Genomic DNA, 21,442 nt, shown 5'->3' with positions numbered 1-21,442 from the left:
AAATACCAATTAATCCTGAAATGGATTAGCAGCTGTCTGCCCCATTCAGCACCTTAGAGACTTGTCTCACCTTAATGCTGTTGGGTGACTTTTTTTCCCATCTTCCATGTTGGGTGATCTTGGTGTGAAATCTTAAGAATCAAACCCGATCCTTTGCATATCCTCAGTGATACCACCATTATTAATTATCACCGTTAGGCTTAGGGGTCTTCATTCAAATTGCTTGCCAACTTTGCAGGCGGTGCCCTGGCAGGGGTAGTTCTTAGCTGAGCTGCTTCCTCAGAGTACAGTGAAAGGTGCAGAAGTCAGCTGAGAGGTTCTGCAGGTGCCCAGGGAAGGTCAGCTGAGTTTTGCTTGCCTTGAGGAAGCTTATATCTGCATTTGTACCCTTAGCAGCTGATCACTTCCAGACTGAAGTCATACTAGGTTTGCTGGAATTCAGCTTGCTCTTTGGGGTCTCGCTATGCAATCATGTGGCACTTTCTTAAGTAGTGTGCAAGGCACCTGAGAGTGAATTATTTATTGATAAAATAGGCTAAATGGAGCCGTTTGGCGACTGACTTAGTTAAAACAGAATCCATTACTTACAAACAGATGCTATTTGTATACAAACTGAGAATTTGACAGTGACAAAGGTAGCTTTGTTTTGACTGAACTTTTAAGGGAATAATTAGCAAAGAATTAGAACTATTGGAGTACGATTAATTATCTTGTCCATAAAAATGTTTTGCATAATGAAAAGTACTATATTCCAGATCTGTTCCTGCTAACTGAGCACCCAAGGCTCTGATTTTTTTGTATTGACAACTCCAAAGTGGAGAACTGCCAAGTATTTAAAGTCTACCAGAGTTTATTTTGTTCCAGAATACACCTGTATGTTCGAGCAGCGCTCAGTGTTGTGTGAATCTGTGCTGTAATCTGCCCACCACTGTGGGATAATGTGAGAAGCTCTGACTCGGTGTGATTGAACTCCAGGGCTGCAAGTTTTAATACTTTAAGCTGACTTGGTAATCTGTGGCAATTAAATGCATCTTGTTACTGAACATGGTGGCCCACAGAGAGATTTGTTATGTTTCGTGGTGAATCTATAGGAAGGAAGAACAGAGCAAATGCATGTATTATTTTTATTAAGCACTTAATTCTAGATTTCACTGTTGTGACATATTGTTGTCTACACATCAGTGCCCTTCTGCTCAGGCAGGTGAAATGTGATTTGCAGTACCAAGTGATTTGTTCAGTAATTCTGGTACCCAGCTGTATTTGGTGCTTCAGAGAAAGGCAGCCTGCGTGGGAAATGCAGGACTGGATGGGCTTTGTGTTTGCTGTGATATGGGAACTCAGCATCTCTGCTTTTTTTTTTTTAAAAAAAAGGATGACTTGGATGCCTAAATAAGGGTGTTGGTAGGATGTCATGTTCATGTTGAACATCAACTAAACAATTTTAAGTTCTTGCTATCAAACAATATTTCCAAGTGGTGTTTCCAGAGTCCTTAGTTCTATACTGGGACCATTCTGAATTTCACCATTGTCCACGCTGCAAGGCCAGGCCCAGGATTGGCATTAATTAGTGTGACCTGAGCTGGCTCTTCATGGTGTGACCAACTAATCATCATGGGTAGAGAAGAATGCTTGCCTTCTTTGTACAGCAGTGGGTGATTTGCTAGGTGAATTACAGGGAGCAGGCAAATGGGGACACTTCCCTCTTACGGTGGCCACTCTTCATTGCTTCAAAAGGCAGTGCAAGAACCATGCAGCGAGCAGCATGGAATAATACGGCCCTTCAGGGGTTTCCTTTTGAGTGATTTCAACTCTTTTTTAGTAAAACCTTTCGTTGCGCCAGAGGGTGGTCAGGGATGGGGAGGCTCACACTGTGCCCTTAGTTTCTTTTGCTGTTTGCAGGACGGCGCGAATTGAAGGAGTGATGGCTTTCAGCCCGGATCCTTGGGCCATTTCTCTTCCTGCCGGTGTCACAACCTCTTCATTGTCTAAAAGAACAGCTTTTGTGTTTTATATGCCCAAGGGCTGCCCGTAAAGGTTGGCAAGGGCAGCTGGTTAAGTCTGCACAAGGTCAGTCAGGATGTCTAATAATTGTCCTAACACTTTACCTGTTATGGAACAATAATGAGAGTTTTTTTCATTATTTTCGGGTGAGTGAACCTGGCAGATGCTGACAGCCAGCAGATGTGTAAAGTTCGAGGTGATTTGTAAGGGACTGGCTCATCTGACGCACGGTAATTGCATTGTGGGACATTGTCACTCAGCGTCCTGTCCTGCTCCAGCAGGATGAGGTAAAGGTCAGTTCAAAGAGCTGGTGAAGCAGGAGGGACAGCGCCGGGCTGGAATTCAAACCTCATTTTCTTATCTCCCATGTACTCATCCTCACGATGTGCTTGGTGCTGAGTTCTAGATTTAGGGATTGCTTGGGTGACAGAGTGGTTGTTTTGGGACCAAGTGGTGAAGATTAGGAAGAGGTCTTCTTACCCACCTGTCGGTGTTTTAGTTCTGCACTCATCTGTCCAAGTATGATTTGTGGCTTGGAAGTTCTGTCAGCGGTGGTTCCCTGCACAGAGCAGGGCAGGCTTGCAGCAGCAGGGCTGTCAGACTGCTCATCTGCTCCCTGCAGCTCTCCACGCCCTGCTGGCCTCCTCCGACTGCGGCTCCTAGAAGTGTCTTTTGCAGGAGAAAGGGTTTTAGCAGTTTGCCACTTGTGACACCCCAAGAGGCCAGCAGCTGCGCCCTCTCTGAGCACGCAGGCAAAACTGAAGGTCCCCTGTTCCTGCTCTGGGTCTGGAGCCCACAGAGTCCCAGAGCATGGAGTGATGCCCTGTCTGTTAGGCACTTGGCTTGCACCCTAATCAGGATTGATTTCTGAGGCTTCTGGGATCAGTTTCACAGCTGTGATACGTGGAGTCAGCAGAAGACCTTATTGACTGGGTTCCCAGCTTATGCCTCTGCTCCTGCAATAACTCCGTAATACGCTGCAGATCTGGATAGAATGTCTGTTGTGTACTTTATCTTCTGTTGCCTCATTTTTCTCTACTTGCAAGCATCTAATCCATTGCTCTTTAACTTACAAAGCATCACATCGCAAATTTTGTTCTTTCTCTTCTCCCAGCATCCCCACACTTGGCAGTGCTAGAAGGTGCAGTAACACGCTCCGCTTCTGGTTCTTACAGTGTGAGCTCTGACTGCTGCATCAGCTCAGAAACTCAAGGTTTCCCCTGAAACTCAGCAGCAGAGCCTACAGTTCCATCACGGTCTGCGTGCTGAGCAGTGAGGGACCGGTCCTGTTGTGTATATGACCATGCAGTTACCAGTGGGTGTGATTCTGTCACACAGGGATTTGGCAGAGAGCTCACAGAGGGCTTTTCTTAGGGACACCAACTTGGGAAGAACAGCTGAGCTTTCACTGAAAAGGTTTTTATGTACATATAACTCTTCATTGTAGAATCAGGAGTTTTTGTAGATTTTTTTATTGGCATTCCTGGATGCATTTGAGAGCTATCTTTGTGCTTCAGCCAAAGAACTCCCATTTTCAGGCCAACTTGGCTGGACTCTTTCTAGGCCTTACTTCTTACCAAGAACTATGTTTGTCTGTAGGATGATAATTGCTGGTTGTCACAAGGCCGGGAGCTGCTCAGTGTACGTCTACTTCTGTCATGCATTTTAGAAGTGTAGCTGTGGTTTTCATCTAATATTCTGAAAAGAAGCTGAATTTGTAGTGCAGGAAAAGCTGGTCTTTGCTTTCAACCAGCTGACCAATTTGGGCGCATTTATTTGTCTGTGCAACTCAATGGTTAGTGGTGTTCCTGAATTCATTTCATTGACCTTTGAGAAGAGAGAATAGATTCTTATTCAACAAATATCTGTTCCCAGACAATCATAAATCATGGCATTTTTTACCTCTAGAATATATATATATTTTAACAACAGCACACACTATTAAAAGTTGATGCATCCAAATTACATTGCTTTGCTTTTTAACTACAGCTGAAACCGTGTTTCGAATAACAGATGTGGAATACTGTCATCTCGCTGTCACACCAATTGTTCATTGTTCTGAGAAGGTCACATCATAATTCATTAACAATAATTATTCCCTGGGTACACCCTGCGCTTCTTCACTCAATTGCTTCATTAACTTGCGAGCGAATCTCACATTCACTGCTCCAATCAATGAAGATATATTTATAATGTACAAGTGGATGCTATTAGTTACAATATATTAACTGCCTAATTTAAAATAGAAAAGCTATCTTTATGAAGGGCAATTAAACACTAAGTGTAATTGATAATTCACATACCTATGATTAGGAAAGACAAATAATAAGAAAGAAATGAATCACCTGTGTTATTGAAGAAGACGCTGGCATGCAGCTTTAATGAGCAGAAGGGGCTCTCTGGATCAGGACTGGATTTCTAAGAATTCTTGGATGCAATGTTCTTCATCAGATGTGTTATCTCTGGGCTTTGGTGTTTACATCAACCTGTTGGGAACTTCTTCCCTAGAAAAATCACCCATGCATTTTGCTAAGAATCAGTGCAGAGGATTTCCTGATTGATAGGAAAGCCTTTTTTCTTCCTAACACACACACACACACACACACACACACACACACACACACACACACACACACACACACACACACAAGTAATAATCATTTAGTAACAATTTAATAAGCCTAACCTCAAACTTACCTAGGTATCCAAACCTACGTTAGCTCAGGTCCAGGTCCTCAAAGATAATTATGTACATATTTACGCTAAAACTAGCAAAATTTAGACATTTTAATACATTTGAGGAACTAAGTCAGGGTCCCTTTGGCAGAAATGAAGAAAAACAATGAGGTAAGACTTTAAAGGCCTCTCTTTTGCCATGACCACATTGAAATATGCTGACTTTCCAAAAGGCAGACAGCTCGTCCTTGGAGAAGAGGCCTTTCCATGATATCTCTAGTGGGTCACCACAACCTGGTGAATCCCAAGGCGTTAGCTTGGCGCTGTGAGGTGATTCTGGTGCAGTGCAGCAAAGAATGGTTAAAACGTTTGATTTTCATGTGACAATGAAAACTTGACGAGATAGTTACGTTTCTGCAGACGCTTGAAGAGCTGTGCAGTGTGTACTACTAGCACTTTTGTTTGCAGGTGAGGAAGCAAAATTGCTGTGAGGCAGAGAACTTGCATGAGAATGCAGGGCAGTGATCCACAGGAACGGTGTCCTTGGCTCTGGGCACTTGAGGCCATATTTTCTTTTCTTCCCTTGAGAAGTCAAAAACATTATTTTTCTGTAAACATTTATTAATAAATCAATGAAAGTGCTCTATTTTTCAGGATTACCCAACAAATGGCAGCGCAGGTGTTTTATGAGAGATTGCGTGATAAATGTGACTGAAGCCATCCCTGCATTGATAAAAGCATCATTCTTGTAGCACAGTGTAACTAGCAGGCCTTGTGCCTGGAGTTTACAGAAGTGCAAAGGTGTGCTGTTACCTCCAGGATAAGCAGCAGATGACCAGTAAGCAGAAAGGTGTAAATCCAAGTTAAAATGCTAATAGTGGTATGGCACCAGCTCCTGTACTCATGGCTGTGCAGTTAGTGTGTAGGTACATCCCAGGACTGCTTTAGTGATATAGAACTGGATTTGGAGGTTTTTGATGCATGGAGGGAACGTGAGCATGGCGGGCTGAGGTATCCTGGGTACCGTGTCCATCACCAGTGCTGCCACCATCGTGGTGTTAGCTGTGCTCCAGAAGGGCAGTTCCATGTTACGCAGGGGCTCTGCACATGTAGTGCCCTAATACCATGCATTGTAGGGATGCCCACACGGTCATGGTAAGGGATCCTGCTCCTGTTCTGGTATGTCATCATTACATTTTTATTGTCATTATCCGTGTTATGTGTGGATTAGCAAAGCCGATATTCCCAGCTCTTTTCCCATGTCCAATTAACCCTTCTGCTGCTTTTACTCACCAGGATCAAAGCGTCCGGCCTGAAGCTGCGGTTCTGCACTAATGAAACACAAGCGACCCGAGAGAAATTTGTGAAGAAGCTCCAGGGCCTGGGCTTTGACATCTCCGTGGCTGAAGTCACCGCTCCAGCACCAGCAGCCTGCCGCCTTCTGAAGGAGCGTGGGCTGAGGCCGCACCTGCTCGTGCACGATGGTGGGACACCACTGGGACTTGGGTGGGGACAACCCAGAGGGATGTGGGCATTTGTGACAGAGCAGTGAAGTCCCATAGCTTGGTGGGGGAATAGCTCCTAGCGGCTGTGTTCCTGTTCTTTCTTTAGTCATAAGACTCTGGAAAAACCGTAACAGTGTGGCTTGAGTGTGATCTCCATCAGTAGTGCAGTGAAGGCAGGCTGATGGAGTGATTTGGCAAAACAACAGCCAAGGAGGCCTCTTTTTGCAGGGAGATCTTTTTGAGCAGTAAATAATAGTGCGGGAGGTTAAGAGCAAACTTCCCTGCAAACAGGCTGTCCCCAGGTCTAGATGCCTGTGTGTATTGAGCCACTTAGAAGTGGGTGGTGGGAGCTCAGGCAACAGTGGGAAATGGTTTATTTTTCTCTTTCTTGTGATGAATAGCAGCATCTAGCCAGGAATAAAAGGAGGCTGAAGAACAGACTTGTATTTATTTATTTGATTCAGACTTGTATTTATTTTTTTTTTAATGTGTTGAGTAATGGATGAAAGGAAACACAAATCTATGAGAAAACCGTCAGTTTGGATAGGATATGAGATGGTAAGGAATGTGTGGATTTCTTTTTCTTTAGATCTTGTCCCTGAATTTGCTGAGATTGATAAAACAAACCCAAACTGCGTGGTTATCGGAGATGCAGCAGAAAACTTCTCCTATGCAAACCTTAATGAAGCTTTCAGAGTTTTGATTGGATTGGAGAAGCCTGTTTTGATCTCCCTTGGAAAAGGGTGAGTTGAGCACTGCTTGTTTCTTCCTCTCGTCTTTCTATTTTTTAATTTCACCCAATGCCTTTGTACTTAGTGGGAGCCAGGTACTGGCATAGGTGTTCACGCTGCCAACTTCTAAGCAGTTCATTGATGTGTCTAAGTGGAGGGGCTGATCTGCTGAGATATCTGTCGATGAAAGATCCTCAGTGGATAACTGAGGATCATAATTCAGTCACCAAACTTGGCCTCCTGTCCTGAGTCACTTTTTTGTAGTCTTTCCAGAGATGTGAGAACTTGGAGTGAGAAGGTAGAAGGTGCTATGGATGCAGCACTAACTGGGACGAGACCCAGTTCATCCCCGTGCAGATTTGCAGAGAGCACTGGGAATCACTCAGCATGCTATGCTGAATCCTCCAGCTAACTTAGCAAATACTTGTCAGGAGGTCTCTGTGGTGCACGGGGTGGGGCATCTCTTGAATTACAGTTGTTGATGGTCATTTTTCTGCAGTGCCCAAACTCCACTGAAACTGTAGTACAGGTGGGGGCTTTCTGGCTGCAAGCAAAGCGTGGTGGCTGAGGAGACCTAAGGGGAGAGCCCAGTGATATACTGAGAAATGGCTTGGCCGATATCTGTGATGAAGACTGCAAAAGCACCTCTGCTTTTGAGCTGACGGATCGGTTGCTTTGATAGTACGAGTGTCAAAAGATATTTTTAATTATACTCTGAACATTAAAGTGAAATTTTGACTACTTATTTTCATAGGTGGAAAAATTCCAGTCCGGGAATTTTGTATGTTTTAGTTAAAACATCCATTTAGATGTGTTCTGAGATTGTGAACAGGTGGTTATTAATGACAGCGCTGAATAACGACAAATCCCAGGGGCCTTTGAGGAGTTATTCTTATCTGTTGCCCTGTGTATGGGCTTAAAAAAGAATATGCATGTTTAGTTTGAGGAAACCGTAGAGACTTTTTTTTCAGTGGTTCAATAGACCATAATGAGCATGAAAGCCCTTCTGAGTTTGTGGGTTATTGATCCAGAAGGTAGATCTTATCAGCGAGGAGCAGTTAAATCCATTGTGCTGCCAATCCTTTCACTCACACGCTCCGATCCTATAAACCGGGGAAAAAAAGTCCATACAATTTTTTGGTTAGAAGGGTAAGGAAGAGCTGTTACGAGCACGATGGCTAACGTATGTAAAATGTTGTGTTGCAGCACACCATGTTTCAAAATGAAATACAGAATCAACCTTTAAGATTGCAACATGAGCAACGCCGGAATGACTTTGTACCCTGTGCGTTTGAAAGTGTTTATTTGTTTAGTTGCTCATTGGTATAGACAGCTCTAGAGCAGAGCCACAGTTTGTTTGGTGGGATGTGGGTTTTTTTATTTTTTTATTTTTATTTATTTTTTAACGAAGAATAGCCCATGCTTGGATTTCCTGAGCTCAGTTTTTGCTCTTCTACGATCAAACCTTTAGATACTGCAAACAAGAGTTCTGCAGAAATTGCTGAATAAGTTACTCTGGTAGGCAAGTTCTTGGGCCTGATGAATGGAGATTATAAACTGGATGAATTGCTTCACAGCTTATGGCTAAGATGCATCACTGATGCCAAGAGTCATGTGAAAAAAAACGACAAACCACAAGTCAGCTTTGTTGTTCATGTGCAGAATCAGTGTAAGTGGTAGGACCTGAGCAGCTCCTCTACCTGGTTGATTTCTGTTGAAGTTTTAGTTCATTCCATGGAAAAGGAAAGCGTCAGAGTCACTGAAGCAGAATGCCCTCCTCCTGAAAATGGAGTGATTTACATTTAGCATCTGTTTTGGGCCGAGAGTGGGAATTGGCTTTGTAATTTCTTCTGTCATGCCACTGTCAGAAAATTAAGCTGTTTACGCTAGACTATAGAAGGTTAATGGCTGTTCTAGCAAAGGTCAAGTGGTCATTTTAAAAGGAGGCTGTGCTGAATAATCGAAAATGGCAGAAGGATAAGGCATAAAATCTTAACTGACTGCTCATCCTACTCTCTTTTCCTGTCATACAGAAACCTGTCTTTGCTCTGATCAGGAGAGCTTAGAAGACCTGTGTTAACATGAGTGGTTATTCCAGAAAAACGCCGTAAAATCAGTAACTAATTTTGTGAACTTCATAGCAGTAGGAACAGTTTTAGAAGGAGTAAAATCTAGCTTTGAGGACTTTCTCAGTCCTGATAAAAGTAAAGGCACGTGAAGGCTGATGACAAGCAATGATGGTCGCCTGCCTAGGGTCTCAGATTTACCTAAGGAGGTCTTGCATCTACCAAGGGGTACCTCTGCCTCCGACCAAAGGAAGAGCAATGTAACTGCTGTCCTTTGTGAGAAACTGGTACTCTGTGAAGTAGAAAACGGGGCAAATCCATCCCTAATATAAACTTGAGGAAATCCCTTCAAACGAGTAGAGTTGCGTCCCAGATGCCAGATGGGCACCTGGTCTGAAATCTTTGCACGGTGCTGAGCCTGCCCTTTGCTTAATTCCTGGTGCTAATTTAAGGCTTCAGGGTTTCTGATGACTTGACTTTTTGTTGCAGCCATATGGACATCTGTATAGGCAGAGAAATAATAAAATGTAGTTTCTTTGGATTTAACTGCCAACATTTTCATTTCATTGGAACTTTATCACTTTCATTTCCAGACGCTACTATAAAGAAACTGATGGTCTGAAACTTGATGTTGGAGCATATATGAAGGCATTAGAGGTATTTTATAGCTTGCATTATGCTTACTCGCTCTGTGCACCTTGTTAAAGAGTCACCAGCATAAATATGGGTCATCATCTGTAATTACTCTCCTTGGTGGAGGAAGTTTCCACAGACTGAAACCCATTTGCTGCATTCTAAAGGTGGCTGGATTTATATTATTCATTTTTCTGTACTTAAAATGTGAACTTTTACTATCACAATATCTTTATTGGAAGTGAGGCCCTTGAAAGAAGGAACTGGAAAAGAAAAAAACATGGTATATTTTCTGCAAGATATCCAAGAAAAACTGAAGGTCTGTTGATGTTTGCCATAGTGTTGTTAACACAGCCCTTGCCCTTAGCAATTTACAGCATAAGGTCCTTATTCAGCACAATGCTTATGTGCAGTCCTGCTTTTAAGCAGTAAGTCTGTGCAGAACCCTGTAGATAAACTGACCTAAGGGTGAGAAAAGGGGACAATCATTACTCTCCTTTCTATAGGCTTGCATAGAGATTTTAAAAAAATGCATACAGAGTGAATGTGGAGAATAAAACAAGGTAGGGGAGCATACAAACACAGAAGATAGTGGTTGTAACGTATGCTTGCAGCACATTGATTTGTATCAGTATGAGTTTTGGAGAAATTTTCTGCCTTTACAAAAAGTTTGGACTTTTCATCCTCATGCAACAGGCTAGAAATGCTTTATGTACTCAAGTTGTCAGCATGTTGCTGGAGAACAAACGTGTTCAACTCAGACTGTTTATTTTAACCATTAAAAGTATGCAGGAAGATTGAATGAACTCTCCACGTCTTTTAAAGTGAAGGATATTTGTTATTTCTGTCAGAGCGAGGCTCTTACTAAACAGGGATACTGGAACTGGCTTGGTAGGCTGCTGTCACAACAGAGAACAAAACAGGTTTGTAACTCGAGATGCTTCAAGAGGATTTTCTCTTTTGACAGAGAGCACTGAACACTCCCGTTATCCAAGCTATCAGATAGTTATCTTCATCTGCTAACCCATCCAGTTATTTAAGGGCAAAAATCAATAATCACATGCTTTTTATACAATTGACTGGAGCTACGGAGTTGAACAAATCCTTTTCTGATCTTAATAGTGTTATCTGTGTCTCTCTTTTTTTTTCAGTATGCTTGTGATGTTCAAGCTGAGGTAGTGGGAAAACCAGCAAAAGCGTTCTTTGAGTCAGCCCTAGCAGAAATGGGAGTTCTGCCAGAGCAGGTAATGGTTCTGAATGATGTTGTGCTTCACAAGATAACAGCAGCTCTGAAGGCTGCAGCGAGGTGGAATTGCTGCTAAAATGTTATTTTCTTTGCTATCACGTTTGCTAAAGGGAGAGACAGAAGTAACAGGAAGCACTGACTGGCCCTAATCTCGTCTGGTGTTACTGGTTTCATCAGGCTTTCCAGAAACACACTGCGTGTGTGGGATGCTCCCTGCTTACTTAGCATGGCCCATTTTTTCCCTCCCTATAGTTGTGCCCTCTTTATTGATCTGTTGTTATATCGCACAGGACATAAGGATGAGTATGAAATGACTAACAGACGGCAGTGAATTACAAGGTAATAACTCCATCACGGGCTTCTGGTGACATCATAAACAACAGGAGTGAAGTTTGGGTGGCTTGTAGGTCCCTGGAGCCTGGAGATGAAATTATGGCCCTGTAATTCACTGTGTGCTTGAGTTTTACTTTATTATAGAACGAGAAGATGGAAAAGACCTAGTAGGCCATCTCATCCATCTCTTTCCCTGTGCAGGAGTGTTCCCTGCTCCATGTTTATCCATGTTTTGTCCAGAGAGTTTTTAAGTGAGCAAACAACTAGGCTTTTTAAAGTACCCTAGGGTCAGTATTCATGGCCTAGTAGATCTCGCAGGCGGGCAGCTTTTTCTGAGATTCAATGAAATGATCTCCATTTAAACTATATATCCTTCTTTCTAGTTTTACTCCAGGTAACAACCAAAAAATAACTGTTTTCCTTCCTGGATGTTTTCTTCTTCCAATTGTCTCCAGGATCCTTATCATTACAGTGGTTTTCTCTTACTAAAATTGTGTGCTTAGCTCTCAGCAACTTTCCTTGTGGTTCAGTCCCTCTGCCCCCTAACCCAGCATGGGGCTCTTTTCTCTACTGCCTTCAGTTTGTCAATATCTTCCCAATAACATGATAGCTCAGCCTGAACAAAACATCCTAGATATTGAGCAATTACCCAATCCATTCATCCAACCAACAGGCCAAAAAAATCCATTTCAGAAACAGAATGGCATTTGAAGAAAAAGTAGCTGGGAAAAAAAAAAAGAACAAAGAAAAAAAATAGCCAACATACATAGCTCAGCCCTTGGATTCTATGCCTCTCAATCAGAGGCATGAAGATTTGTTTTCATTCTGCTTATATGAGATGTGAATGGTATGCTGCTCTGGGCTTTTCCAGGGCTCTGCATAGTGACATTGCTTGCCCTTTTCCATAGGTAGATGATGTGGTGGTCCTCAAGCTTTGTTTTACCCACCTTGCCATCGTGTCAGCCCCTGCCACTGTGGAGAACATCATTACAGGGATATGTTTCAACACTGGGCTGCAACACCACACCTCGTTTTTCAACGAGTTTCTTGTTTCTTGTTGCCCAGGGAACCAGATTTGAACAAATGATTTAATGCATCACCAAGCTAGTGAAAATGGTCCCATAGGAGGAGCCCTGGGGAGTGGTTCCCATCAACTTCAGGAGAATTTGTTTTGGGTACAAAAAAGCAGCAACAGTCCCTCGCAGAGATTGTTATTTATTTACTCTGCTGTTTGCTGGATTTTTGTGGTGCTACCCCCTGGCGTTATCATTCAGACAGAGATTTTGCTTCCCAGACGGTTTCTAGTGTTAAACGTCATCAATCTGTAATAATAAGTCTAATCTGTAGGTGCAGCATTTTGTATTCTGAGAGCATGAAGATGAAGGGTGCATGCGCCTCAGCAGGAGGTGAGCACTGTGCCCCACGTCCCTGGTCAAGCAGTGCTCTCAGCTGTGGAAAAACAGAGCATGCTGCTGTCACTAAGCTACTATGCTTAGGAGGAACAAACTACAGAAGAGCACGTGGATTTTCCTAACTTTTGAGTGCTTAACTTCGCAACGTTAATGTCCTTTTGAGGCAGATTTTTTGGGTTGTATTAGTCATACAAAATAACGAAAACTCGGGGCACGTTGTTCAGTAAGTTCCTTAATCAGTAGCACGTTGTGTTACATTTTAATCTGTCTCCCAGCTGAGCTTTACGGCTTTGGAATGGCAAGGTGAGGACTGGCTTTACTTGCCTTAATTTTATAAAATGTTTGCCAGTCATTTATTCCACCTGTGGAACGCATTTAATCCGTACCATCATTAAACCGTTCTAGAGGAGCTGTGCTTTTGAAAACACATTACAATTTTCTTTTACCTGGCTTTTAATGAGAAATATCTTTTTAATAAAGCTGTCTCACCACAGTAATGCCAGACAGTGGCGAACCTTAAATTTCTCAAGCCGCTTTAATCAATAAAGTTATCACCAGTCATTTCCCTTGGTAACTGCTTCTTACCGAGACCCCGACTTTACCTTCTGCTGCCGAGATGTTTTCAACCTGCACTTAGAATGGGAGGAACTCCCTGTAGTCCAATTTTCATTTTAACCTTTCCTCAATGGCCTAGAAATAACAGATTGCCAGTATTACTTTAATAGATTGGAAATTTAAACCTCTTAGAGGTAACCAGATTTGTCTTATGATTCAGTAGTACGACAAAGAATAACACATCTTAAAGGTTACCGAGATACCTAATTCGTGTGTTTTAAGGCAGCTGTAACAGTGGGTGATTTTTACGGCTTTACAGTAAAACCTAAATAATGTTAAGGTTCCCCTAGTTTTATATAACCGTAAAAAAGTTCTATCTGTAGCAAATGGTCCCGCTTTGCCCGGAGTTATGGCAAGTCATACCGGAGTGCATAAGCTCCCAGTAGTTAACCAGCTCCGTTTCTGCCACCTGCATGCCTCGGGTGGGGGTCAGTGGTGTGTGAGAGCAGAGCGGGGTCACCCCGAGATCTGCTGCTGTGTTCATCCCTTCCCCATCACCAGGATAACGGGAAGGTTCTCCATCTCGGGACCAAGAGTTAAACAGCCGTGTGAAGTTTCAAGCACTGCGTGCTGCTGAAAGCCTGGCAGGCCTTGGCGCTTTGGAAATCTGCCCCGGAGGTGTCCTGTATTTCTTTTCCTGTTTCACCTGCCTTGCTGTACAAATTCTGCGAGGTCAGAGGCCGCAGGTGATGCCCTATGTGTGTTTGATGTTTGCACAGCCCGGATAGAAATGTAATTAACAGTATTACGGGATCTTGAAGCCTAGGAGATTACCAGCTGGGCCATGGGGAATAAGGAGAAAAGTAAATGCACCGTATTTCTTGTGCAAAGGCTCTTAATACATCGTCAAGATTTTGTGCAGCGGCTTTATTTTTTTTTTTATTTACATTGTTGGCACGTTTAGCTTGGTTATTAAGCCTATAGCAAAAATCTGCTTTGGCTTAAATACTTTCGGCTCCAGAATCATTCATCGTGTTAAATACTCTTCCCTCTGTGAATCTTTGTGTTTGCACCTTCCATAGACCTCAGCCTCTAACATGCCATGTGTGAGCTCCTCCCAGTAAGTAGGGCATTGCAACGCAGGCAGGGCTGGGTAGTAGGGAGTAAGGGCTAGGTCATACGGAATATTCTCATCTTTCTCCCTCATTTATTTTCACACTCCATAGTTCCTTTTCTGATCAAACGTTTTTTTAGTTTGATGTTTAGTGAATACTAAGAATCTGGAGAGGAAGAAAAGAGACAAGGTTCCCACTGGCTGCCCTCCCACACCTCGGAAGCTGTCCGTGTCGGTACTGGCTGCTGCTGGTGGTGAGAGGGGTCTGTCCCCACCTCAGTCCAGCTCTGGGTTGTGGTGACATGAGTGAGACTGCCGACCTGGTGGTGATGTCTGCACGACAGACGTCTGTCCAGCTGGGATCATTTTCCTCTTTATCACTGCTGGTCAGGCTTGAGTTTGACTGGAACTATTCGGTAGCAATGGCTTCGCTCAGCTTTGGCACGTGTCTGCCTTATTTATCATAGGCATACAGCCACACACCATCTCTCATCAGCTGTACGATTTAGGGAAATTTAAATTACACCCACCTTAATTCTTCAGTGATTTTCTTAAAGCCAGAGAGATGTCCCACCCCATTCTTGCCCTTTTTAATAATTTTTTAGCTGACGTAAAACAATACCTTCCTCAGACTGATCGAATAGATGAATGGTGTGGTCCCCATGTAAAATTTGAACCCAAAATGGGATCTTTCAATTCCTGCTTTCAGTGGGTATGTGACCTTTCAGTTTTATATTTCTTTCTCTTCTTACCATATTGCAGTCAGAGAGGAAGTTAAACCCAGGTTTGACAGGTAGAGTTTTTTTTATTTCCCTCGACGGCGCACCTTTTGACCTCTATCTTCTTGCCAATGATTTTTTAAATCCTAAATGATTTGGGAATAATTGCTCCTCCTTTAGTGATTATTGCCCTTCACCGATAGTAAATCTGCGAAATCCCCCGGGGCTGGAGTACATTTTGGTATGCGTATGCCACAAGCTGGCCTGGACAGGCATCGCTGCTCATGTGCAGCTGCACTTGCAGAGCTGCTGTGTGTCTTGCAGGAAAACTTGCCTGGATGGAGTGAAATACAGCCCTGGTGAGCAAGCTTGTCCCCGGGGCTGGGAGCCACCCCACTCTGCCCTTTCCTGCATTCAGAGCAAGTTCATTTCCAGTGTTTTGAGGACCCAGGAGTGAAAACAAAGGGTATACACGCAGATAAAAAACAGGAAAAAAATCCAGAACCTGGCAAAACTGCTCTCAGCCAACTACTGTTACCAATTTTCCCCCCAAGCTGTTTTGAGAAATGTAATCGCTCCCATCATTCTGTTCTCTCCATTCTCTTCATCTGTGTATACATGCTTTATTTACTCATTACTTGTAATCAGCTCTTCCTCATTTCACGCTTGTTTGGAGCAGTGGTAGGGAAAGGTGAGCTATCTGCAGGGAACCTTGCATCTTTCTGGGAGCACGTGCATTTCCACGAGCAGAGTAGATAAGGAAAATGGGCCAGTAATGAAAGGATGAAAAAGCACTGAGCCCTCCTTTGTGTGGTGGCTTTGAAGCAGTTTGTGGGCAATGCCTCCTGTCCCAAAGCCTCCTGCTGCTCCTTCCCTATGGCCACGTTTCCCCAGCTCTGTGTTCCCACGAGTCTTTGTCTCCTTGCTCCTTAGAGAAGCTCTCAGAGGGTGATTGCAGAGGTTTTGCTCCTAGGCAGAATGAGGCAAGGGTGTGCATACATAAACTGCTTCAAAATAAACTGCTTCGGCATGAAACCAGACAAATGAGCCTTGACTTGCAGGGATGGCCTATTACATCCCATCACCTGAGGGATGATGATAATCCCTCACATGAATGGTATTTAAAAACAACATGAAAGATGAACTGGGCTGGTAGCTACTGTATGTAATCTTGCATGCTGTACCTGATGCATTACTCAAAAGAGGATTTGTGTTTTATCAGCTGAAGCTGTTCCAGATGTGCATGTACGTATCTCACCATAGGCGCATGAAGGCTCTCACAAAATAATCTGTTTAGATGGGCTTTAGGTATATCCTGAGATTTCCTTCACGTGCTCTTTGATAAGTAGGAGAAGGTTCTGTTGTAATTAGACAATGAATAAAAATAGCTCTGGAGCCTCAGTACTTTTAGACTTCCATATATTTAACCTAGTCCTGCCCAGCAGACAGCTTACAGAGGGGGAACTGCAGTTTTTGTTGAAGTAGAGGTGACACTGGAGGAGCTGAGCTTGCCCCTCCAGCTGCATAGGTAAGGCCCCTGGCCCACACGTGGCACACATTGCTCAGTCCCAGGGCAGCTCCCCGCCTGACAGCATTAAAGAGGACTCAGTACAGTTTCCTGTATGTCCCTGGGGTCACAGAAGGAGGAAGAGGGTATGCACGTGTGCAGGGGAAAATAATGCCCACGTAAGGTGTTGCCTCGGGTCCCACCAGGATTTGGTACTGGAACTGTGATGGTGAGACAGGTTGGTGTAGTGAGAGGTAAGAGAGGACAGAGCAGGACAGGCAGGGTGGTTGCTAGTCTAGGTGGGTATGTTCATGCCCTGAAGCAGTGCAAAGCAAGTTTGTATCCAAAAGCATATTTCAAAGGCTGCAGCCATGGAGGAGGAGACTTTATTCTGGAAAGCATGAACTCAGAAAAGAGCAATTGCAGCATGAATTCCTATTGTGATGCAGTGGCAAGGAGGGCTTGGAAAGTTTGGGTGTATGGATGTAGGAACAGGAGAGCAGCGAGGAGGAGTTTAGGTCTTTGTGTATGGTGCTGGTTGGGTTGTCATGGAACTTCTTTTCACATTGTGGTGTCCTTATTTGGGGATATGGGTCACCTGAAAAGGTATAGGGAAGAACTGCAAGTGTGGGGAGGGGGATGAAGGAAATGAGAGCAAATGTGTTTCAGCTGTAGGACAGTGTTTTACAGTATTTCTTTGTACACTTTGAAAATTCATTTCGTGGAGAGAACGCACAAGATAGCAAACGATCACTTAATCTAAAGGAAGAACTTTTGACTGAACACTGAAACCAGACAAAGACAGGGAAACATCAGATGCAAATGCTTTTTGTTAATCATGTAACTAACCTATGTTTCGATGTCCACACACCAAGGCTGGATGCTTTTCTGCAGGACGTCCTTCAGCAAGCATAAGCTGTATCCTGAAGAAATTGAAGCTATTGGGCTCAGTAAGAGAGGTGTCTCGGTGAAAATAAGAGGTGCATGCCATAAGAGAGATTAGATTTGATGATCTAGCAGTTCTGGCATCAGCTCTTCTGGATCTGGAAAGTAAGGCTAGTGTCTCTTATACAATAGGTGGACTGTGGGTAAATTGCATCGCCTCTTTGCTACCTAAATTTTGGGAAGATGAACCTACCCCTGCTCAGGCAGGAGCATGTGCTCTGTCAAGACAACTTTCCTGTGGTGTCCGTGTGTCCCTCTTCCTTTCTGCTGCAGAGTGCTGAGTGCTGAGAGCACGGGTGCCTGCAGATTGCAAAAAGCAAAGCTCTCCAGCGCTCTTGTATGTTTGCACGCTATGTGAAAATGAGGTGTTTCCATGTGAAGGCTGGGGAAGAAGAGGCTTTTGTATTAGCTAGAGCGGTAACTGAAATTATGCCTGCTAGAAAGATTTAGCTTTCAACATGTGAAAGCAGTTTCTGTAGTATGAAAAGCAACACTTTCCTTACTTTAACTTACTCTTTTCCTTTTTCTGATAGTTTGCTCAGTCGAGTTTATTGGTCACGTTGTGCCCAAATTGATAAATTAGATTTTACACCCACGGAAGGCTTCCCACATTTTTATATGAACCTGAAAATGGGTTGGAATCAAGCTCTGTGAAGTGACACATTTCAGTGATCACAAGCTTAAGGTTTTGACTAGCTTTTAGAATATCAATTTTAAGGAAATGTTTAAAAAGGTGAGCTTAATTTGAACTACTCGGAGCATAACATAAACGCGCGGTTGGGAACAGAACAGGACTAACTTCATAAAATTCAACACGTTCTTGGAACTGTGTGCCAAATCACTTTGATTTTCATGATTGATTACAAATTGTACAGATGTATACTGCACTGGTATATTGCTCAAGGAGCTATCGCGTGAATTATATTCAAGGTAGAACGACGTTTAATCAATACGATGACAATCTGATCTTGTTTAATTTGTCTGATGGCAGTATTAAACATCAAATCAAGCTGTTTATTATGTCAGAGGAGCGTGAAGGATGGCAGAAATAAAATGCGCTTGACACCGATTTTTCCCTATTTCACTGCTCTGACAGGCCATCATGATTGGAGATGATATCGTGAGCGATGTCGGAGGCGCCCAGCAGTGCGGGATGAGGGCTGTGCAGGTGCGGACGGGGAAGTACAGGTCAGTGTGCACCCAGCACCCTTTGCTCCACCCGGGTAATGGTGGAAAGAGGGGAAATACCCGTGCTCAGTGATTTTTTGCACTTGCCTTTTGGCCAAGCTACGCCGTTCTCTTAATTCTCACACAGCGTGTTGATTTCGAAAAGAAAAGGAGTTGTAGTTTCAAACTTGGTACACCTTCTGCATGGTGCGTCAGGTGGAATGCATGAGACCTGTTTGGTGGGTTGATTTCTGTGCCTTTTCCAGGTTTTTACCTGTTGGTGGCACCCATTTGCCGTCAATGTACACTTCCATTTGTCACCTGAACAAACACCTCCTTGAGCAGCCATCAGGTCTGGGTTCGTGATGATGCTTTCATTTGCAAAATGCATCTCAAGTAAAGACTGTATGAAAGCAGCAGGAAGGGGAAGGCATGTTTTCTTTGATCTTTTCAAGAGATATTTTCTGTTAAATTACTGCTGTAATACTTCCTCTTAAATTACAGCTATAATTTTGCATCACGTTTAACGCATAGAACTGATTTGTTTCATGGGTTTTGCTTATTTATTTTTATTACTACCGTAAGTGTTCTACACTTGATACAAAGTGGGTCTGAAACTTGTAGCAGGTTCAAGATGTAAAATTAAACTATCGACTTGGTGATCCCTGTGGGTTATCTCTCACAGCACTATGAAGGACTCTGTACCCCTCCTCTTTTCTCCAGAATTATATTCAGCACAGAGAAGTCTGCAACGTAAGAGCTGTCTTTCCACCTCTTGTCTTAACCAGAGTAGGCTTCTGCAGACTCATTCACCTCTTCCAAATGGCCCTTCAGACCCTCCTCCATGCGGGTGTCTCTGTCATCCTGTGTGTTCACTGACAGAAGAGCTATCACTAGCTGCTCCTGGAAACTCTTGGTGGAAGACCTGAGTGCAGTTATAAATATGGCATAGTCCAGGGGCGTCCAGTGGAAAATGAAGCCACTGTGCACTGCCCAGAGAAGCCTGAAGTGTCAGCTCGGGGTGACTCTCCAAATGCAATGCAGACATTGGTCCCTACATTTAACATTTGGACTCCTTTTAGCCATACCTCCTTGCAGTAGGCATGGTTCGGTAGCAGCACCTGCAATTTGATGTAACGTGGGCTGTGGGAATGGTGCTTGCCTTTCTCTGTCTGCAGTCTTACTTTGTTAGTTTTCAAGTGACTTTTCTCTCTCTCAGTTTCAGTTTACATAAGTTGATGAAATAATTCTGCTGGACCAGTAAGTGATGATTTCTGAGGAAGAAAGTATGTAACTTGTACTGTCGTGGTTATTTATCTGTGATCTGTGTAATCCTATTAACTCCCTACAGGAGAGAATTAGGATTGAACTGTTGGTTTTTCTCTGATATTGATGGAGATCACCAGGCAGCATTTTGTGAATCCACGTCTTAATGTCACACAGATACCAGCATCAGTGAAGGAGGTCTGTGTGAAAACAGAGATAAATTGGACCCTTGCTGCCGAGCACGTACAATCTGCGACATGCTTGGCCCATTGTAAAATAAGGTATGGGCAATGCTGTGTCCAAAGGTCTTAGGCCCCTAATATACGTATGTATAAATAGATATAAATATGCACACACACACACATAGATATATAATTCTACATTTGAAAAGCATTTTTCTGTATCAAACTTCTGAAGGGGAACCATCATCTGGTCTAGATGGGGAAAAAAAATTGCTTTCCATGGTTAAATGCCCACTTTGAACGTGTGACTGCTGGTATCCAAAACCATATACTATGGTGTGGCAGTGAAATACAGGGAAATGTCTCAAAGCTCAGCTTCTGGTGCCAGACTTGTTGTTATCAATGAAATATTTCTTGTTTTTCGAGAGAGGCCGGAGATCCACATGTTTTTAAGAACGATTAGTAAACGAGGAAAATGTAAGCACACAGTGAGTATTGAGAGGGACTGAAAAAAGGCAAGGGGGTAAAAGCTGGTTGCCAGAAGAAATTAAAAATAACACAACACACAGTTATTTCATGGCTGGTTTTACGTCTAATGGATAGAATCGGTACACAGGTGTCCCCTTGTATTTCTTGCTGGCACAGAGCAGTGTGCTGCACTCAAGTGCCTCTGGATGGCACCGTTAGTACACATACTTCAGTATTAGCTACGGCTCTGCGAGCTCCCCTGAAAGCCAAGGCTGTTTGTGCAAACAGAGTGAAAAGCAAATCAGCTTCAGGCTTTTATTGGAGATGCTGAGTGTTGGTGTGGTGGGATTTCCAGACATTTTGGCTGTGAGGGTCTTGCAGCCCAGGATATGGGGGATCACCATTTTGCGCGACGTCCGAGGCATTCAGTTGTACTTCTCCACTCCTATTGAAATACTGGCCTTGACTAGCACCTTGTCATCTGCTGTGCGTTTTGTGCAGCATTCCTTCATTCAGGAGTCACTGCAGCTTATACCAGCAACCTGGGGACCTGCTGCCAGCCAGGGGTTATACACTACAGCACAAAAAATGACAGACGAGCCAAGGCTTACTGTACTGTTTATTGTATTTCAAAGGGACTCCGGTGATTGTGTGCAGATTACTGGCTGCAGAGTAGCTCCATGCATCTTAGTGACATGAATAAGCTACAAGAAAAGGTCCCCTTTGTCCTGAAGGCTTTTTGTGCAAACAGTCTGGTAAACTGCTGGTTCAGAGACTTCAGGGGTAGGCAGGGGTGGATGGGCCTACCACATGGGGAGCTTCCAGCCGGCTGAAGGAGCTTTCCCAGTGGTGATGCTGAACTCATTCTGTGTCACAGGCTGAGGTGTTTGGCTGTGTAGGTGATCTGGGGTCCAGA

General features: G+C 43.6%; 1 protein-coding gene across 3 annotated transcripts in view; it reads left to right on the top strand.

Annotated features, from left to right (window-relative positions):
- Positions 1-21,442, top strand: part of LHPP (phospholysine phosphohistidine inorganic pyrophosphate phosphatase) — a 73,506-nt gene that overhangs the window by 4,822 nt on the left and 47,242 nt on the right. For all 3 annotated transcript variants that reach the window (XR_002439501.1, XR_002439502.1, XM_021399508.1), the window contains exons 2-6: positions 5,974-6,161; positions 6,772-6,925; positions 9,573-9,636; positions 10,764-10,856; positions 18,540-18,631. Coding sequence is in view for 1 of the 3 variants with exons in the window: in XM_021399508.1 (XP_021255183.1) it covers positions 5,974-6,161; positions 6,772-6,925; positions 9,573-9,636; positions 10,764-10,856; positions 18,540-18,631 (591 nt within the window). In the remaining 2 variants the exon portion in view is untranslated. The remainder of the gene's footprint in view (positions 1-5,973; positions 6,162-6,771; positions 6,926-9,572; positions 9,637-10,763; positions 10,857-18,539; positions 18,632-21,442) is intronic.

Source organism: Numida meleagris, chromosome 5 (assembly GCF_002078875.1).
Source record: "Numida meleagris isolate 19003 breed g44 Domestic line chromosome 5, NumMel1.0, whole genome shotgun sequence".
Lineage (NCBI taxonomy): Eukaryota > Metazoa > Chordata > Aves > Galliformes > Numididae > Numida > Numida meleagris.
Note: the sequence above shows the minus strand (reverse complement) of the source record. Positions and strands in the feature narration are given on the sequence as shown.